Source organism: Numenius arquata, chromosome 1, assembly GCF_964106895.1.
Source record: "Numenius arquata chromosome 1, bNumArq3.hap1.1, whole genome shotgun sequence".
Taxonomy (NCBI): domain Eukaryota; kingdom Metazoa; phylum Chordata; class Aves; order Charadriiformes; family Scolopacidae; genus Numenius; species Numenius arquata.
The window spans coordinates 139,589,809-139,609,709 of NC_133576.1; the positions used below are offsets into that span (position 1 = coordinate 139,589,809).

Genomic DNA, 19,901 nt, shown 5'->3' on the forward strand with positions numbered 1-19,901 from the left:
CCTGTCACAAGCACGAGGCCAAATCTGGCTGCTTTTATTTCAGATAAATGGGAAGCTGCTCTTACTGAAGAATGTGAATGTAAATTTATTTTGGACTGAGAATGCCAGAAGACATTTCCTCTCCCTCTAATTGACCTGATTTTACTTTTTACTCAAGTTTCGCACGAACTTCTGAGAAAACCTTAAAGAGTTAATTGACTTTATAACAATCTGAAAAAAATGTTTCAAACGCCTTCGGTACCCAAGAACTTCCTCAAGTCAGAATGTCCGTGAAAACACAGAATGAGCTTAAATCCTGCACAGGCCAAACTGCCTGAGTCCGAATTTCAACAGGTATTTTCATATTAAGCAACTTATGGAAAGGATAAATGAAAAAAAACACACACTGGAAAATTTGCTAATGAATAAATTACCTTAAAAGAACAATTCCATAGACATTAAAATTATTCCAGGACCTACCTGCGCATATTCTTTCTCAATTGCAGCTCTTTTCTGACTGAACGCTCTGAAAGAGATAAAAATAAAAATTATATATCCATTAATCCATACAGCAAAACACTGTAAATTCAATAATTTACTTAAAAGGCTTTTCTGCCAGACAGGTTTTATAGTTAAATGAGCAAGAAAAAAGTGAAATTGTTTGACAACTGTGTATCAGTAGCCTAGCAACTACCGCATGCGGACTTCACCTCGGTGGTGGTCAAATTTCCAAGTTTTATTGGCCAAATTCAGTTCCCAGGACTACCAGTGTAAATATCATTTACTTCATTAAAGGCCCACCAGCTTTCCACTGGTAAAGCCCAGGGAAGAATTTGGTAGCAAGGAAGAGAATTTGGCTTTATGCATCTAGACAGACTAAATTACTATTTTTTTAAATATTTTTTAAGAAAAAATGGAAAAGTCCTGTTTCCTCAACAGCGATTGAATGTACCAGATTGACAGTTGCAGTCCCACCATTAAATGCCTCTCTCCAAACCCACGCTGTCCCCCAGCAATATCCTGATTTATCCATTAACGAAGCCGTATCACATTAGACCCACTTAACTCAAACGGTGCAAATCACAGCGCGTCAGTCCACGTTAACATCAGCGCTCTACTCCCACGGAGGGGCTCAAGATGAACCAGCTCAACGTATTTTAAAACAAGAGGATTTCAACACCGTAAGAGGAAGAAGGTTGCAATATCTAGATGTGTTGAGGCTCTTTCTTCAATAGCTCTTTATCCCTTGAACAGCGAAAGCAGAGTAATTTTCTTCAAGCTGTACTATAAACTACTAAGCTTAAGGCTACGCCATCAGCAAAAGAAAAATCTAATTCTATTTAAATTAGATACACGATAATTACAGTGACACGTTCATAAAAAAATCCTTAGGAACATCCTATTTCACTGAATTTCACTGAATTTTTAGAGTTGGAAGGGACCATAGAGATCATCTAGTCCAACTCCCCTGCCGAAGCAGGATTGCCCAGAGCATGTCAGAGCATGTTACTCAGGACTGCATCCAGGCGGGTCTTGAAAATCTCCAAAGAAGGGGACTCCACACCCTCCCTGGGCAGCCTGTTCCAGGGCTCTGGCACCCTCACCGGAAAGAAGTTTCACCTCATATTCGAGTGGAACCTCCTATGTTCCAGCTTGTGCCCGTTGCCCCTCGTCCTCTCGCTGGCAACCACTGAAAAGAGTCTGGCTCCCTCCTCCTTCAACCCACCCTTCAGATACTTCTAAGCATTGATGAGGTCTCCCCTCAGCCTTCTCTTCTCCAGACTAAAGAGTCCCAGCTCTCTCAGCCTTTCTTCATAAGGGAGATGCTCCAATCCTTCAATCATCCTCGTTGCCCCTCGCTGGACTCTTTCCAGTAGTTCCCTATCCCTCTTGAATTGGGGAGCCCAGAACTGGACGCAGTATTCCAGTTGTGGCCTCACCAGGGCAGAGTAGAGGGGGAGAATGACTTCCCTTGACCTACTGGCCACACTCTTCCCTAGGCAGCCCAGGATTCCATTGGCCTTCCTGGCCACAAGAGCACACTGCTTGCTCATTGTCATTTTGCTGTCTACCAGGACCCCCAGATCTTTCTCTTCAGAACTTGACTCCAGCAGGTCCACACCTAACCTGTATTGGTGCCTGACATTCTTCTTCCGCAGGTGCAGGACCTTACACTTTTCCCTGTTGAACCTCATGAGGTTCTTCCTTGCCCAGCTCTCCAGCCTGTCCAGGTCTCGCTATATAATAACCTATAATAAGGTTAACTCAAGAAACACAAACAAAGGAGCTCTGAAGAGGCTCTTTCTACTCCTGTCTACTCCATTTCACCACTGAAGAGCATCCACGCGCTCAGGGGGTGTTACGGGCTCGGTCTCCTGTACAGGATGCAAAGTCTAAATACATCGTGATTGCTTAAAACTCTTTCCAGATTAACAATAGCCCTGATGAGCTGGCCAAGAAGGCCAACCACATCCTGGCCTGTGTCAGGAACAGGGTGGCCAGCAGGACTGGGGCAGTGACCGTCCCCCCTGTACTGGGCACTGGGGAGCCCCACCTCAAGGGCTGTGTCCGGTTTTGGGCCCCTCACCACAAAAAAGACATTGAGGGGCTGGAGCGGATCCAGAAAAGGGCACCGGAGCTGGTGAGGGGTCTGGAGCACAAGTCTTGTGAGGAGCGGCTGAGGGAGCTGGGGGTGTTCAGCCTGGAGAAAAGGAGGCTGAGGGGAGACCTTCTCGCTCTCTCCAACTCCCTGAAAGGAGGGTGTAGCCGGGGGGGTCGGTCTCTTCTCCCAAGGAACAGGCCATGGGACAAGAGGAAATGGCCTCAAGTTGCTCGAGGGGAGGTTCAGATTGGATATTAGGAAAAATGTTTACCTCGAAAGGGTCATTAAGCCTTGGAATGGGCTGCCCAGGGAAGTGGTTGAGGCACCATCCCTGGAGGTGTTTAAAAGACGGGTTGACATAGAGCTTAGAGACATGATTTAGTGATGGGTTTTATCAGAGTTAGGTTGATGGTTGGATGGGATGATCTGAAAGGTCCCTTCCAACCGAGACAATTCTAGGATTCCATATTCCAAGTCCAATCTTCACATCCCATCCTCAGGAATCTCACCTCACGTAGCTCAGGTGGGGACAAAGGGCCGCACGACTGTGTCACACAAGAACACCTCTATATGAACAGGTAAAGTCATCTGAGATGCTTCTAAATAAATCTACTTTATAAAGCATTCAAGATACTTCATCTAATATTACAAAACAATTTATCGTAGGCTCTCTTGTTCCAAAGGCCACTAACCCAGCCAGGTCAGCAAACATCTAAAAACCACAATGTACTTCCAGAATAATTTACTTCTAGCATAAATAACTGCAGAAATAACTATAGGAATAACCGAAATGCATTATCAATATTGAAAAGGTAAAAGAAAACAAGTAGGCGTCTTTGAAATGTAAATCTGGGAAGACTTTAGGCAAAGGCAGTAATTTTCCATTTTTAAATTAATCTTATTTGAAAACATCTAACCAGAGCTAAATGTTAAGAATGCTCAACTTACACAAAACCTGGATACGGAGCCGTATATTTCACCATGTGTGTTCCCCCCCGCCCCATACAAAACAAATTCCGCTTAAACTAATTGCGTAACAATAATTGTGCCGAGCTGGAAGCCCGAGATATCCCCTTAAAACCTTCTACATTAAAAGGTTTACACTAGAGAAACAAAAGAAAAGCGTTCAACTGGCCCGAGCGCAGAATTACAAAAACCCCACGCAAATCAAATTTACTCGCAAAACCAACAGAAATCTTGGACTTGGAACGACTGCGAGGCTCCAGCAGGAAGAAAACGTATTTTACAGTAGCAGCTCCATAAATTAAAAACATTTTAGAGTAGTTTTAGATTTTGGTCTGTATTTCAAATGGGGTTTTACAAAAAAAAAAAAAAGGTGGCAAGACAGCACGTAATTCAACTTAAACAAGGAGTTTAAGGAAAAAGACCTGGGAGTCCTGGTGGACAACAGCATGACCATGAGCCAGCAATGTGCCCTTGTGGCCAAGAAGGCCAATGGCATCCTGGGGGGCATCAGGAAGAATGTGACCAACAGGTGAAGGAAAGTCATCCTCCCCCTCTGCTCTGTCCTGCGGAGGCCACAGCTGCAGCACTGGGTCCAGTTCTGGGCTCCCCAGTTCAAGAAGGACAGGGAACTGCTGGAGAGGGTACAGCAGAGGACCACAAAGATGATGAGGGGCCTGGAGCATCTCTCTGATGAGGAAAGGCTGAGGGACTTGGGGCTTTTTAGTCTGGAGAAGGCTGAGGGGGGATCTGATCAACACCTATAAATACTTAAAGGGTGGGTGTCAGGAGGATGGGGCCAGTCTTTTTTCAGTGGTGCCCAGGGACAGGACAAGAGGAAATGGGCACAAACTTGGACATAAGAAGTTCCATCTAAACATGAGGAGGAACTTCTTTCACTTTGAGGGTGACAGAACACTAGAAGAGGCTGCCCAGAGAGGTGGTGGAGTCTCCATCTCTGGAGACGTTCAAAACCCTCTTGGACACGTTCCTGTGCAACCTGCTCTGGATGGACCTGCTTTGGGAGGGGGTTGAACTGGATGATCTCCAGAGGTCCCTTCCAACCCCATAGTATACTGTGATTCTGTGTTTGATGTACGTTTTGGCAAAGGAAGAAAATGGCAAGCACCACAAAAGCAGCAGGATCAGCTGCTGGCCTTCCTTGAAGCTGGTGATCTCTCTCACTTGGTGACTGCATTTTCCTCCATGAGTCAAAGACAAAAAGCTGTCTGTAACCTCGGGACGGTTTATACAGGAATCCTTTCATCACAACCGGAAATATATTACAAAACATGACGAAATACGAGACCGGAGCAGACAAATTTCCCAGGAGAAACTTATTTTGAGCAGGAATGGGGGTTGGATTAGATGACATCCTGAGGTCCCTTCCAACCCCGTATCATTCTGTGATTCTGTGAAAAAAAAATATTCTAACTAATAAATCATAGAATCATAGAATGGTTAGAGTTGGAAGGGACCTTAGAGATAGATCATCCCATTCCAACCCCCCTGCCACGGGCAGGGACACCTCCCGTTAGACCAGGTTGCTCAAAGCCACAGTTTCTTAATTTGGGAAATCTGAGAACTTTCACGTGTGTATCTTGATTTTATGTGCAAAGCTGGGAGACTCGTGACCTTAAAAGTCATTAAAGATGGAATTTCAAGTTTGTTCATATACGGCAACATTTGGTTTTATAAGATAATAAAGTGTTCTCTTACTGTTACTTCATTTTAAGAAATGAATTAGTGGATCTGTAAAAAAGCAGGAACATTATTTAGGGTTTCTTTGAACTAGGATGTATTAATATCTGCTGTTACTTTTTTTTTTCCTCAAATTAACCATTAAGTAAGTGCAAGAAATATCGGAGCTGCACACCCAAAAAAGCACCTTAGTTTTTGTTTCTGTACAGAATCTCCTAAATATCACCTCTATCCTGTGAATTCACGTGATGTGCTTTTCCCCTTTGCCCCGTGAAAAATCATTCAAAAGCACTTAAAGTCTTTGACAGTTTAAAAAGAGGGTGAGAATAAACACAAAGAAATTCAACAATATTTGGTTTATGTAATTAAGCTAAGACCATTTTTCTTCTAAGTATGATACTTGCCACAAGCCTCACGCTGCAGGAAAATCCTGACTTAAGTCTCCCAAAAAAAGCAGAACAATTAAAAAAAAATAAAAAATTTACGGTCACCATCAGGACAAGAAGCCGCCATTTAAAAGTAATATTATTTTATTACACGTTCAGAGCGTGACCAGGGGCCTGCCTGTCTTTAGCTAGAGATGATCACAGAATCACAGAATGATATGGGGTTGGAATGGACTTCTGGAGATCATCTAGTCCAACCCCCCATGATCACTGCAAGCCCGGAGGAAAAGTCACACCTGGGAAAGTAATTTCAATGGTTTCAACATCCGTGATTTATCATCGAGAGGCAACACCAGGCACCCACAGCATTTCCTCTCGCTGCTGCCTACAGCCCCCGACGGCTCCTTAGGACTAGAATAAACCTAATCCTGGAGGGATTATGAAGGAATGTTCTTTCCGAAGCACAAGCAGCTCGAGAAGCTCTGCAGAGACGGGTTGTCTTCCTGTGACATGGCAGCAACAGGCCGAGTCTGGTGGAAAACCGAGCAGCAGGGTTAGAGGAGAGTCGTTCCCAAATGATTAGTTGTCATTAGGGTAATAAGGACTAAACGAGGGGTTGGAAAGGAATTCTCTTTTAGACTGAAAACTAAAAGAATATCTGAAGAGGAAGAGGATGAAGATTTTTCTGGTGTGGAGCAGGACTTTGCCCACATACATCTTGCCCACCCCAGGCACAAATACAGGTTGGACGGAGAATGGCTGGAGAGCAGCCCTGAGGAGAAGGACTTGGGGGTCTTGTTGGGTGAGAAGCTCAACATGAGCCAGCAACATGTGCTGGCGGCCGAGAAAGCCCCCCACATCCTCGGCTGCATCAAAAGAAGTGTGGCCAGCAGGTCCTGCCCTTCTGCTCCGCTCTGGGGACACCCCACCTGGAACACTGTGTCCAGCTCTGGGGCCTCAGCACAGGAAGGACATGGACCTGTTGGAACGAGTACAGGGGAGGGCCGCAAAGATGATCAGAGAGCGGGAGCCCCTCTGCTGTGAGGACAGGCTAAGAGAGTTGGGGGGGTTCAGCCTGGAGAAGAGAAGGCTCCGGGGAGACCTTAGAGCCCCTTCCAGTCCCTAAAGGGGAGGGTTCCAGGAAAGCTGGGGAGGGACTCTTGATGAGGGAGGGGAGCCAAAGGAGGAGGGGGAAGGGTTTGATGCTGAAAGAGGGGAGGTTGACACTAGATCTCAGGAAGAAATATTTTAAGCTGAGGGTGGTGAGAGCCTGGCCCAGGTTGCCCAGAGAAGCTGTGGCTGCCTCATCCCTGGAAGGGTGCAAGGCCAGGTTGGACAGGGCTTTGAGCAACCTGGTCTGGTGGGAGGTGTCCCTGCCCAAGGCCAGGGGGTGGCACTGGATGGTCTTTAAGGTGCCTTTCAACCCAAACCATTCTATGATCTTCTTACACTCCTCATCAGGATTCTGACCTGGGATAACACACTCCAAGGTACAGGACGAGGCTGAGCTGGTTGCTTGGTTTCCCAAGGAAGGAAATCCTTTGGTCTGCATTCACATGCTGAAAAATATGTGGATGAAACCTAACGATCCGTCGTATTAAAGAAATTAGATTACGTAATCTAATTTTCCCTTGGCCTCTGTGAACCAGTGGAACTACAAGGGAGCCGAGAAAAGGAAACTACACTTATTGTCATCCCCAAACAAGAATTCCAGCAGGTGCTAGGGAATTTAAATTACTCATATCAATTTAAGATAACAGACGTTATGAAATATTTAGGTATATTTTTTACTATTCATTTTCAATAAGCGTAACTAAGGAGTGAACTAAGGAGCCGGGTCAGTGGAGAACGATACTTCAAGAAGTTTTCCTACAGAAAACATGGAGAAAAAGATGGGCTCAACCTGGTACGTGGATGTCCATTTGGCCTGGAAATGTCTAAAGGTCCCACTTTCATGAAAAATCAGTATAAGAACATTAAAATATATATTAGTGCTATATAGAAAAATGTTATATTTGCCAAGTTATACGAATCTGAGGATGAAAAGTCCCAGCTTGCACAGTAAAAACAGTTGGACACAGTGATAGCTTGAAAATTGGAAAGCAAATTACTCTCTACATTAAAAAGCTGATTTAACTACATGCAGAGAACTATGCAAAAATGTAAACAGACACTTTGTGTACAGGCTCCTTGAATAAAAGAAAGGGCTAAATTTGCATAGGTGAATGGATTTCCATTTAAAGGCCGAGAAATTCAACAATGAGCCAAGCAGGGGCCTGAATCCCATTGGGAATGATGCAAGATCATGAAGATGGTCAAAAACCCGGATGTATTAACTTTTTAACTCTAACTAATTGTTTAGAAATTTTAATAAAAAAAGTCCTTACAATTTATCATAGAATCATAGAATGGTTTAGGTTGGAAGGGACCTTAAAGATCATCTAGTTCCAACCCCCCTGCCCTGGGCAGGGACACCTCCCACCAGACCAGGTTGCTCCAAGCCCCCTCCAACCTGGCCTTGAACCCCTCCAGGGATGGGGCAGCCACAGCTTCTCTGGGCAACCTGGGCCAGGCTCTCACCACCCTCACAGCAAAGAATCTCTCCCGAATATCTCATCTCCATCTCCCCTCTTTCAGTGTCAAACCCTTCCCCCTCCTCCTATGGCTCCCCTCCCTCATCAAGAGTCCCTCCCCAGCTTTCCTGGAGCCCTCCCCTTGAGGGACTGGAAGGGGCTCCAAGGTCTCCCCGGAGCCTTCTCTTCTCCAGGCTGAAACCCCCCAACTCTCTCAGCCTGTCCTCACAGCAGAGGGGCTCCTATGAATTTATACAACTATCCAAAGCACCAAAAAACATATAAATGAATATCATATCTGAAACAACCAAAAAGGTTAAGACTAAAGAAATGTACCTCTTTTAACTGACCTTGACCTAAGAGAGTCCCCAAATGCCACACTAACAAAAACAAGGAGCAGCAAATGAGGGAAAAAAAAAACCATGCTCAGCTCTACGGAGCCTGGATTTCCCAGATCAGCAGAACAAGGAGCAACAGAATTGACACTTTCAGTGCCCTTCGTCTGAAAGACGGGGAAAGGAGAGGGACAAAAATTACACATACACCCACTGGATATTGATGGTAACTCTCCAAAGCCTTTTTTTTTAATCCTTTAATACAGGCTACTGTATTAAAACAGAATCAAAACAATAAAGACAGTATCATTTGCTCTTTGCTTTACCAACTGTGGGTCTTCCCAAGTCAACAGAGCAGGTCCATAAAGTCCCAAAACAGTGAGAAAAGGAATGGGGGGAAAAAAGGTGGAGGAATAAAAGATTTTCCACTCTTTCAATTTAGAGGGTATTAAGACAATTTCGAAATTCAGTTTAAAAATTAATTCACCCCATCCAAAAATTCCTGAAGTAAATCTGCTTCGGAATTGCAGAGCACGTGGCAACTGATTTTAAACTGACTCAATCCACCAACGCTCCAGGAGGTGAATCAGTGAATTGTGAAATACCCGAAAATTTTTAGCTTCCCAAAAATTAGATCAAGAATAATTCATGACATCTAGTACATACACCAGCAGAAAATTACTACTTTGCCACTTCTACTTATAACGTACACTGGTAGCACACGCACTCAGTGTGTAATGGTGTCTCAACTAACACTATACTAGTTTTATTATTTAAGATGAGAGTATACACTCACCCCAAAACTTTCCATTAAAAACATTAAAACAGACAGCTCTCATTTAAAAAAACAAAAACAAAAACAAGAATTGAAGAGGGGGGCATCCCCAGAACACTCAAAAGCTGGTATTATCTATCAAGGTAGGATTACACAGCTGGCACTGTTCATTCTTTTTGTCCTATTCAGAGACAAAAATTGCTACTGAGCAGTCTAAAAACCACCTATCTAACAGTGACTATGTGCATGAACATAGTCTTAGCCCTCCCAAAATCACAGAATCACAGAATTGTCTCGGTTGGAAGGGACCTTTCAGATCATCTAGTCCAACCATCAACCTAACTCGGATAAAAACCCATCACTAAACCAAGTCTCTAAGCTCTATGTCAACCTGTCTTTTAAATACCTCCAGGGATGGTCTCTCAACCACTTCCCTGGGCAGCCCATTCCAAGGTTTAATGACCCTTTCGAGGTAAACATTTTTCCTAATATCCAATCTGAACCTCCCCTCGAGCAACTTGAGGCCATTTCCTCTTCTCCCATGGCCTGTTCCTTGGGAGAAGAGACCGACCCCCCCTTGGCTACACCCTCCTTTCAGGGAGTTGGAGAGAGCGAGAAGGTCTCCCCTCAGCCTCCGTTTCTCCAGGCTGAACACCCCCAGCTCCCTCAGCCGCTCCTCACAAGACTTGTGCTCCAGACCCCTCACCAGCTCTGTTGCCCTTCTCTGGACACGCTCCAGTCCCTCAATGTCTTTTTTGTGGTGAGGGGCCCAAAACTGGACCCAGCCCTCGAGGTGGGGCCTAGCCAGTGCCCAGTACAGGGGGACAATCACCTCCTGAGTCCTACACACCACGGTGCTCCTGATACAGGCCAGGTTGCTGTTGGCCTTCTTGGCTATATGCCAAGCTACCTTTGAAACGAAACCAAACAAAACACTGCACGCAAGTTAAAAATACAGCTTTAAATACCAATTCCCCACCTCCCTTACATGCCTTTTACACTGATGAGATCTATTTCTTCTCAGCGAAGAGAAACAGATCCCAATCCATGAGCACCAGGGGAGGAACCCGACGGTGAACTACAAGTGCTTGAAATATTTATCTACAAAACGGAATTGAAATTCCCAGCTGGCCCGGCCTGTTGCTCAAGGCCGGAATGTCCCAGGGGCAGGACTTGGCTTTTGCCTTTGTTGACCTTCACCAGGTTCCTGCCAGCCCATGTCACCCATCTGCCAAGGTCGCCCTGAACCACGGCCCTGCCTCCAGTTGAACTATCAACCATTCTCCCCCAGTTTGGTGCCCTTCATCAACCTGCTGAGAGCACGCTCCATCCCATCATCCAGGTTGTTATCAAAGTCATTAAACAGTATTGATCCAGTATTGACCTCAGAGGGGTTCCCAGCTGCCAACTGGACTTTGCACGGCTCTCCACCACTTACAGTTGGGGAGTCCAGCCAATTTTCCACCCACTTATCAGTCCACATGTCCCCGATGTGGCTATAAAGGTACTACAGGAGACTGTGTGAAAGGCCTCACTAAAGTCAACACATACAACATACACCCTGCTGTCACCTTACCCACGTTCCCAGCTCACCCAGAAGGCAATCAGGCATAATTTGCCCTTGGAAAGTCCATGCTGGCTGTTCCCAATCACCTTCTTGCCCCTTCAAGGAATGGCTTCTTGGAAAAGAAGCCTTGGAAATGGCTTTTTGGAGGTTTTGCTCCATAACCTTCCCAGGTAAAGGTAACGGGGCTCTGAGCAACCTGGTCTAGTTGAAGATGTCCCTGCTTATGGCAGAAGATTGGACTACATGGCCTTCAAAAGTCCCTTCCAACCCAAACCATTCTATGATTCTACACTGGATGAGCCTTTGCAGTTGTTCTGCAGTATCCTGGATCTAACTCCCCAGCAAACAACAAACCTCCCAAGATAGCAAGCCAGCTCAAGGCGTGGATGCTTCTCCTTCTTACAAGAGGGAGACTCCAGTAACCATCACCTGGATCTGATGGTACACAGTCTGTTCCCTGACCTCCACACCTCCTTTAGGTGGCAACTCGGTGCTTTATCCGAGCACATATCCCACAGGGGAGTACCCAGAAGGTGACTGCTGAAGAAGTGGCCTGAAATATCCTGCACCATCCTGGGCCAAGTAGCGAACTCTGCTTCTCTTGCCAACACCAAGGGAAACCTCGCCGGAAGCACACCAGAAGAAACACCTTAACACTTCAAAGGTACAACAGCTAATGTTTAATAGATGGATAATTACATTTGATATGGTCACAACTGAATTAAAACATTCTTTGTAATTCCAGCTGCTGCTACAAAATCCAAAGGGGAGCAATCCTGAAATATTTGGAGGGAGGGGGTCAAAATATTTGTAGGAAAACGGGATTTCTTTAGGAATGCTGATGTTCTTGTTTGGAGGTTTAATTCACTGCTTTATCTGGATGCTTCATCCCACTTTCCCCAGTAACATGAAAAATGCACCATAATGAGTCAATATCATATCACTGAACTAGTGCTTTTACCTTTTTTTTTTTCTTTTAATTTAAGGACAGGTGTGTCACTAACAAAGGCACAACTGAATTAAAAAGTACTTCAGGTAGCATAAACCATCCCCGGAGCTCAGTTTAGGCCAGTGAATTGGCAATAAATACTGAGATAACAGCACACTGGCATCTACACACCTAATTAGGTACTTCAGGAACACCCGGACACGCAGGGACAGCCTGCATTAATATTCCCTTTCCATGTCCAGCAGAGACAGAGATGACATACCTGCAGCAATAATTAATCTACCGAAATTATTCAGCATGATGAGACTCTCAAACACTGCATGTAATAGCCCCCTCTTCGCGTTTTTCTGTTTACACTAAACAGAATTACCACAATCAAAGCATGTTAAATGATGTGCATGAAATTCTGAGTGTCTGAAGGATAAATTATTTCACAGAAAAGCACTGATTTCTAAAGTTATCCATATACAAACATCAGAAACCGTACCAGCAGCCGGAGTGCAACAACCCAGGTTATTAAAATTAGAAATATAATTCTAATAAGAAGGGGTGTCCTGTTAGCTCCCTTCCACCGGGTAAGCGCACACGTGGTTCTTCAAAGAAAAGAGCGAGCAACGCGTCCCTTCAAAGAGGGAATTTAAAACGCTACCTACAACGGAGGCAGAACGATGCGAAGCAATTCTCATCGCAAAGTAGCCACGGCTTCAAATTCAAAGATTTCTGTAGGTTGGGGAGTTCACGTAATTAAACAAAAGACTGGTTTTCCCTTTTCCAAGCAAAACTCCCCTGAATGCAGAAATTCCTTTGTCTTAAGGCAATGCAGTGGCCTCGCCCGGAACACAGTAACAGAACCATTTCCCCACCTACAACATCTAAAAAATCCCCCTCAGCTTTGGAATTCAACACAAGTATATGACAGATGACTGGAAAGCTCTCTAGTGTTCTTCAGGTTTATATAAAGTTCAGACATGGCATTAGCAGGGGAATAAGGGAAAAGTATGAGAAGTCCTGCACCTGGGACATGGCAATCCCAGGCACAGCTACAGGTTGGGCGGAGAACGGCTGGAGAGCAGCCCTGAGAAGGACTTGGGGGTGTTGGTGGATGAGAAGATCAACACGAACCAGCAACGTGCGCTGGCAGCCCAGAAAGCCCCCCACATCCTGGGCTGCATCAAAAGAAGTGTGGCCAGCAGGGCAAGGTGGGGGGATTCTGCCCCTCTGCTCTGCTCTAGGGAGACATCACCTTGAGTACAGCGCCCAGCTTTGGAGTCCTCGACACAAGAAGGACACAGACCTGTTGGAACAGGTCCAGAGGAGGCCACGGAGATGCTGCAAGGACTGGAGCCCCTCTGCTGTGAGGACAGGCTGAGAGAGTTGGGGGGGTTCAGCCTGGAGAAGAGAAGGCTCCGGGGAGAACTGTGAGCCCCTTCCAGTCCCTAAAGGGGCTCCAGGAAAGCTGGGGAGGGACTCTTCATCAGGGAAGGGGGCCATAGGAGGAGGGGGAAGGGTTTGACACTGAAAGAGGGGAGATGGAGATGAGATCTTTGCTGTGATGGTGGTGAGACCCTGGCCCAGGTTGCCCAGAGAAGCTGTGGCTGCCCCATCCCTGGAGGGGTTCAAGGCCAGGTTAGACAGGGCTTTGAGCAACCTGGTCTGGTGGGAGGTGTCCCTGCCCAGGGCAGGGGGTTGGAACTAGATGATCTTTAAGGTCCCTTCCAACCCAAGCCATCCTGTGATTCTATGATTCCAAGATAATGACCCTTCTTTCTCTTGCCACCCAGCAAGTTCCCGGCTGTTGCATTTTCCAAGTTGCATCTGCTGCAAAATAGAAACCCCAAACCAGTCCAGCAGAAGCAGGTTAAGAAGCCCTACAAGAGTGAATTCGGGACTCTTAATTAAACATCAGAAATTACACCAGTGTTAATTTCTGGATAAGGCTTTGTGCTATCAGTGAAAACGGCAGCGCAGTCCCCTTTCCTCTCCTCAACAGGGTATTTCCCAGCCCCTCGAGCCAGCCCAAACAGTTATACAGCTGCGAAGTCATCAAGCCATCTGCTTTTCAAATAAAGAAATGTAACTTAAAAATCCATACAGCACTAGTTGTTTTTTGTGACTCTTTTTTTCAGTTGTAGGGCGTTCCTTTTACTTATAACATGTATGAAGATCACAAAAGACCGATCCAGTGATGAACATCAAAAAAAGGAAATGTATTCAACGCTCCTACATACAAAAGTTGGAAAAAGTAGCGTTAGTGACCACGGACAGTTTAGTTTAATCTTTTCTAGCCACAGCATGTTTCCTGGCACAAACTCTACTTGCCCACCATGCCTACGTCGAGCATTGAACGACGATATTTTACTTACGCATCAAAAAATTCACCTAGGACAAAGAATGCAAACTTAATTCTCCAGCAAAGCTTTTATCACAACAAATAGTCTGCTTTTTCAAACCAAGTTTGCGCCAACACTTCCACTCACTGTTGCTACTGTTCCAGCATCACAAATTAAGTATTTTTCTTTTTAAATCTGTAAATCTAACGCTAATTTAACTTCTACGTTGACAGACAGCTATAAACACACCAGGAAAACCTTATACATCTGCATCCATCCAGATAGTCAGGCTCTTGGGAAAGTAGAGATAAACCTGGTATAAGTATTTTCTATTAGTTAATGGGAAGTTTTTCTTATCCAAGCAGGCTAATGGGATATTTCCTCCCTGAATCCACCTGGAAAAGGGCAGAGATCCCCACAAGGAAGCAGTTCAAAGGCTCTTTAGGCAAAATAAGGCATAAAGTTTCTCTTCCAGCACCCATAGGAAAATTTCACCTTAATCAGAAGGCGTAGAAGAAATCACTCCTTTATTACAACTATTTCTTCTGTCAGGACACCTAGAAGTCCTTGGCAACCAAAGATACCTCACCAGGGAGGACACCGTCTCCAGTTATTTTCTGCCTAGTTGGATTCAATTTAAACATCCCCGTATTTCAGTCAAATCAAGGTTGCTTCTCCTAAGACTAAACCTCAAGCCTTTGCTCTCGCTGCACAAAGGCAAATGAAGAAATTATGAAGTTATAAGCAAGTAGCAACTCACCAACTCTCTTCTATTTCATTTAAGACTGTACTCTCCACTGCCACAGAGCACTTCAGCTTCCTTTCCACCAGATGCTGTGTTAAAGCAAACAGTAGCCTTAACGTCTGGTTTTAAAAATAAAAGAACTCTCTTTTGTTCAGTGATTTTATCATCTGAATGAAACAGATCCCTTCCTAGAAAGGTGACTAATTTATACGCACGCTGTTACCTTCCACATTTATTTGATGAAGAATAAACAATTAACCAGCATTTTTATCAAGGAGCAAAAGTCTGGATCCCTCAGTGCCTACAATTCCTAGTCCATGTCAGGTTTGGGTAATATCAGCGCTACTACTGTTGCCTTTCCTGCTGAAGACTTAGTACCTTCTATAAATAAATTATAGAATAAGCTCCTGTACTGTGTTGAGCCTTTAGTAGCGCCGTTCAAACACAGCTTTGCTGCTTAAATTTCAGGTTACCTTTATTTGTCTTACCTCCAGCTAAACTTGCTGTCTCTTATATTAGCACAAGGTCATCATCCATGCAATTTTTCCCCCCAGGTCTCGTAGAAAGACGTTCATCAACATCCATATCAGGGCCACTGATACGCAACTGATCATCAGTAGATACAACTGATCTTGTCCTTCAGCAGCCAAGTAAAGCTTTAATAACCCTCCTTTAGTGCCCACCGTTTTCATGTGCTGTATTCTGTCCTTTAGCTCCTTGCTTTGCCTTGTGGAGCTTCTGCTGAAATTCCTCATATTCCCACCCGATGGGGAGCTTTCCTCCTTAGAATCACAGAATGGCTTAGGTTGGAAGAGGCCTTAAAGATCATCTAGTTCCAACCCCCTGCCATGGGCAGGGACACCTCCCACCAGACCAGGTTGCTCAAAGCCCCGTCCAGCCTGGCCTTGAACCCCTCCAGGGATGGGGCAGCCACAGCTGCTCTGGGAAACCTGGGCCAGGCTCTCACCACCCTCACAGCAAAGAAGTTCTTCCCCACATCTCATCTCAATCTCCCCTCTTTCAGTGTCAAACCCTTCCCCTTTGTCCTAGGGCTCCCCTCCCCGATCAAGAGTCCCTCCCCAGCTTTCCTGGAGCCCCTTGAGGGACTGGAAGGGGGTCACAGTTCTCCCCAGAGCCTTCTCTTCTCCAGGCTGAACCCCCCCAACTCTCTCAGCCTGTCCTCACAGCAGAGGGGCTCCAGCCCTCCCAGCATCTCCGTGGCCTCCTCTGGCCCCACTCCAACAGGTCCATGTCTCTCCTGTGCTGAGGTCCCAGAGCTGGAGGCAGCACTGGGGGGTGTCTCCCCAGAGTGGAGCAGAGGGGCAGAATCCCCCCCCTCGCCCTGCTGGCCACTCTGCTGGGGATGCAGCCCAGGGCGCGGGGGGCTTTCTGGGCTGCCAGCGCACATTGCCGGCTCATGTTGAGCTTCTTATCATTTCAAATAATCTTCTCCTGTTTCCAGAAGAACAATGCTGAAGAAGACCTATACCTGTGTTTAGAAACAGCCTCACTGGCTGTAAAGGTTGGGGCTTTCTAGCTCTGCCCCGTTTCTAGCTCTGGCTCTCCTCTAGTTTTTTCTAATTCCTCTGGGATCAACACCTAAAAGATCTTTTTTTTTTTCCCCGTTTCAGAGAGTTGCTTGAGGGGAGGACAAGAGGCTGATCTAAATGCTAATTTTCACACACAATTTTCAGTAAAACAATTGTAGATGGATGCCAGCAGGAAAGACGCAAAACTGCTTATGACACACAGGTACCACACAGAACTTGGATTCTTTGATACAGGCAGATCTTTATTAAATAGTTCGTTACATACTGATGGAAGTCATAAGCAGATTTTCTCCAAATTGATTGAAATGTTTTCTGCCTTAATACCTCTGTTTACATTCAAGAGAATTTTCTTTTAGCGTAGTTTATCTTACTTAAGTGGATATTTAAAGAGTAAACATTCCAAAGGACAAATCAGAGCAAAGCTGTCCGAGATGATTAGTTTTAGTGGCAGGAAGAACCTATTTCTAATTGCAGCGTCGAGAGGGTGAATGGGACGCGGGTGGTGAGTTCCTGTAAATCCTCCGCGTAGCAGAAGAGAAATAGAAAGACGAAGCGAGATTCCTCAGGGTGGTAAAATGTTCCGTAGTAGCTGAATCAACAAGAGATTACTCTGTGCTTGGCTATAAAAGGGATGGGGCGGATATTTGTAGCTTTTTATTTGCTTGAGGAAAACTACCGTTTGAAAACAGTGATACGTCTTACAGTAAGGAATTTATAGAGGAGAAAAAGGCCAGGCTGGATGGGGCTTTGAGCAACCTGGTCTGGTGGGAGGTGTCCCTGCCCATGGCAGGGGGTTGGAACTCGATGATCTTTAAGGTCCCTTCCAATCCAAACCATTCAATGATTCTATGAAAAGAGCTTCCATACGTCACAGGATGTTTGGATTGTCAATCGATACCCTTCTGCGGGAACTTCGGAAGCTGTATTCCGAAGAGCTGACTATTTTAAGATTAAGACTAACGAGGAGATAGTAGAAAGAGTACGTAAATTAAAATCAAGTTTCAAAAAAGTCACTTTTTTTTGCTTTTATATTGGACAAATCCACTGAGGTCAGTAGAAAAAGGGAGAGGTGACTTGCCAACGAGCTGCAAGAACAGCGTCCTACAGGGAGAACAGCTGAACTTCTTGACTCAGCAAGCAAAGAGTTTCTTTATGTCACAAATATTTACTCTTTAAGAGTTGTAAAGATTATCCTTCACGCATCTGCTGAGATTGGGCAGAGCTCCAGCTGATTCCCAAGCAGGAAACGTCGCTGGCTTCTCGTGGTTGGGTCATAGAGCTTCATTGTGGGCAAAAGTTAAGGCTGTGGGTGACCTCGCCAGGGTGGTTTTGAGTTTGTTCTTCTGGCTCGTGTGCTTTCACAGCTGACGGGAACTTGGTTAAACCCCTTGGCCAGGAGGCCACATTCACACTGAGTCGAGATGCTTGTGGTATAAGAACTGCAAACTGTCCATACTTGCTGAGGGAGGAAGGCTGGTATTCGTAACTTGCTGACAAGACTCCTGTCCAGAGAAGTGGCAGCTTGAGCTTCTGCGACCACAAACTGAATTCAGGACCTGGAGACAGACTGTCATGAGAGCAGAATTAAGCATGGTGGTGGGGCAGAATCTCCTGGGAAGCAGCCAGGAAGGCGAAATATGCCTGGATTGATGGGTTTAGCTTCGTTTTTCGAAGGAAGGCTTCCAGAGAGCTAAGGAGGTGAGAAGCTAAGGAGAGCTTGGTGGACAAGAAGCTCAACATGAGCTGACAATATGCGCTGGCAGCCCAGAAAGCCCCCCGCACCCTGGGCTGCATCCCCAGCAGCGTGGCCAGCAGGGCGAGGGGGGGGATTCTGCCCCGCTGCTCCACTCTGGGGAGACCCCCCCTAGTGCTGCCTCCAGCTCTGGGGCCTCAGCACAGGAGAGACATGGACCTGTTGGAGCGGGGCCAGAGGAGGCCACGGAGATGATCCTAGCCCCTCTGCTGTGAGGACAGGCTGAGAGAGTTGGGGGGGTTCAGCCTGGAGAAGAGAAGGCTCCGGGGAGACCTTCGAGCCCCTTCCAGTCCCTCAAGGGGGGGCTCCAGGAAAGCTGGGGAGGGACTCTTGATGAGGGAGGGGAGCCATAGGAGGAGGGGGAAGGGTTTGACACTGAAAGAGGGGAGATTGAGATGAGATGTGGGGAAGAACTTCTTTGCTGTGAGGGTGGTGAGAGCCTGGCCCAGGTTTCCCAGAGAAGCTGTGGCTGCCCCATCCCTGGAGGGGTTCAAGACCACGTTGGACAGGGCTTTGAGCAACCTGGTCTGGTGGGAGGTGTTTCTGCCCCAGGCAGAGGGTTGGAACTGGATGATCTTTAAGGTCCCTTCCAACTCTAATCATTCTATGATGTTACGATAATTCGGACCCAGAGGTAACTAAACCAGAGAAGGCTTAACCTACTACACAAGAAACGAGTGGCAGCACGCTTACAAGCCTCAATTTCTCTCAACTTTTCTCCTATGAAACAGGTCTTAGTAAATAATGGAATTTATTCAGTTTTCTCCATTTTCTGTAGATAGAATCCCTGCAGCTGACCCTGCTGGCGGCTGGGTACTGCCACCCTCATCATAGCACAATCCAAGAGTCTCAGCTCTGTTATTACTTTTCAATCACTGCATTGGCAAACAGGTTTAAAAATGATCAGCTACCATATTTTAGGCAATCTAGGAACTGCTGTTCTTCTAACCCCACTCCATTCAAAGGAGTAAAAAATTAATTTGCCTTTCATGCCCACAGAGAGCAGATAAATGAGATCTTGCTTTGAAACACAAAATCCAGACAGTCCGACTTTGAATTTCTTGATTTTAGAAGTTCTCACACATGAATGATTTCCTGCTGTTTAAACAACATCCTTCCCTAAAAAGCACATTTATATTTTAAAGAATAAGTTACTTACTGGGACTGTTTAGTATGAGGAAGAGGAGGCTGAGGGGAGACCTCATCACTCTCTACAACTACTTGAAAGGACACTGTAGAGAGGTTGGTGCTGGTCTCTTCACACAGGTAACCGACAGAACGAGAGGGAATGGCTTCAAGCTCCAACAGGGTAGGTTTTGACTGAACATTAGGAAAGAATTTTTCACAGGAAGAGTGGTCGGGCATTGGAACAGGCTGCCCAGGGAGGGGGTTGAGTCACCATCCCTGGATGTGTTTAAGAGCCGTTTAGATGTGGTGTTGGGGGATATGATATAGGGGAGAACTTTGTAGAGTAGGGTAGATGGTTGGACTCGATGATCCCAAGGGTCTCTTCCAACCTGGATGATTCTATGATACTCACAGTAGTTTTAACTCATGTATTTAAAACCTACGGCTTCCTCACACAACGTGTTACAAAGTCACCATTTTTACCAGGAAATCTAGAGTTCAATCAAAGCTGGCACAGGCTGGAGGGTGTAAGTTTAGGTGTTCTTTGCAACATGCATGACATTCG

General features: G+C 45.8%; 1 protein-coding gene across 1 annotated transcript in view; it reads right to left on the bottom strand.

Moving 5' to 3' along the window:
- Positions 1-19,901, bottom strand: part of FCHSD2 (FCH and double SH3 domains 2) — a 210,679-nt gene that overhangs the window by 165,222 nt on the left and 25,556 nt on the right. The window contains exon 3 of the mRNA XM_074145762.1: positions 460-505. Coding sequence (XP_074001863.1) covers positions 460-505 — 46 coding nt within the window. The remainder of the gene's footprint in view (positions 1-459; positions 506-19,901) is intronic.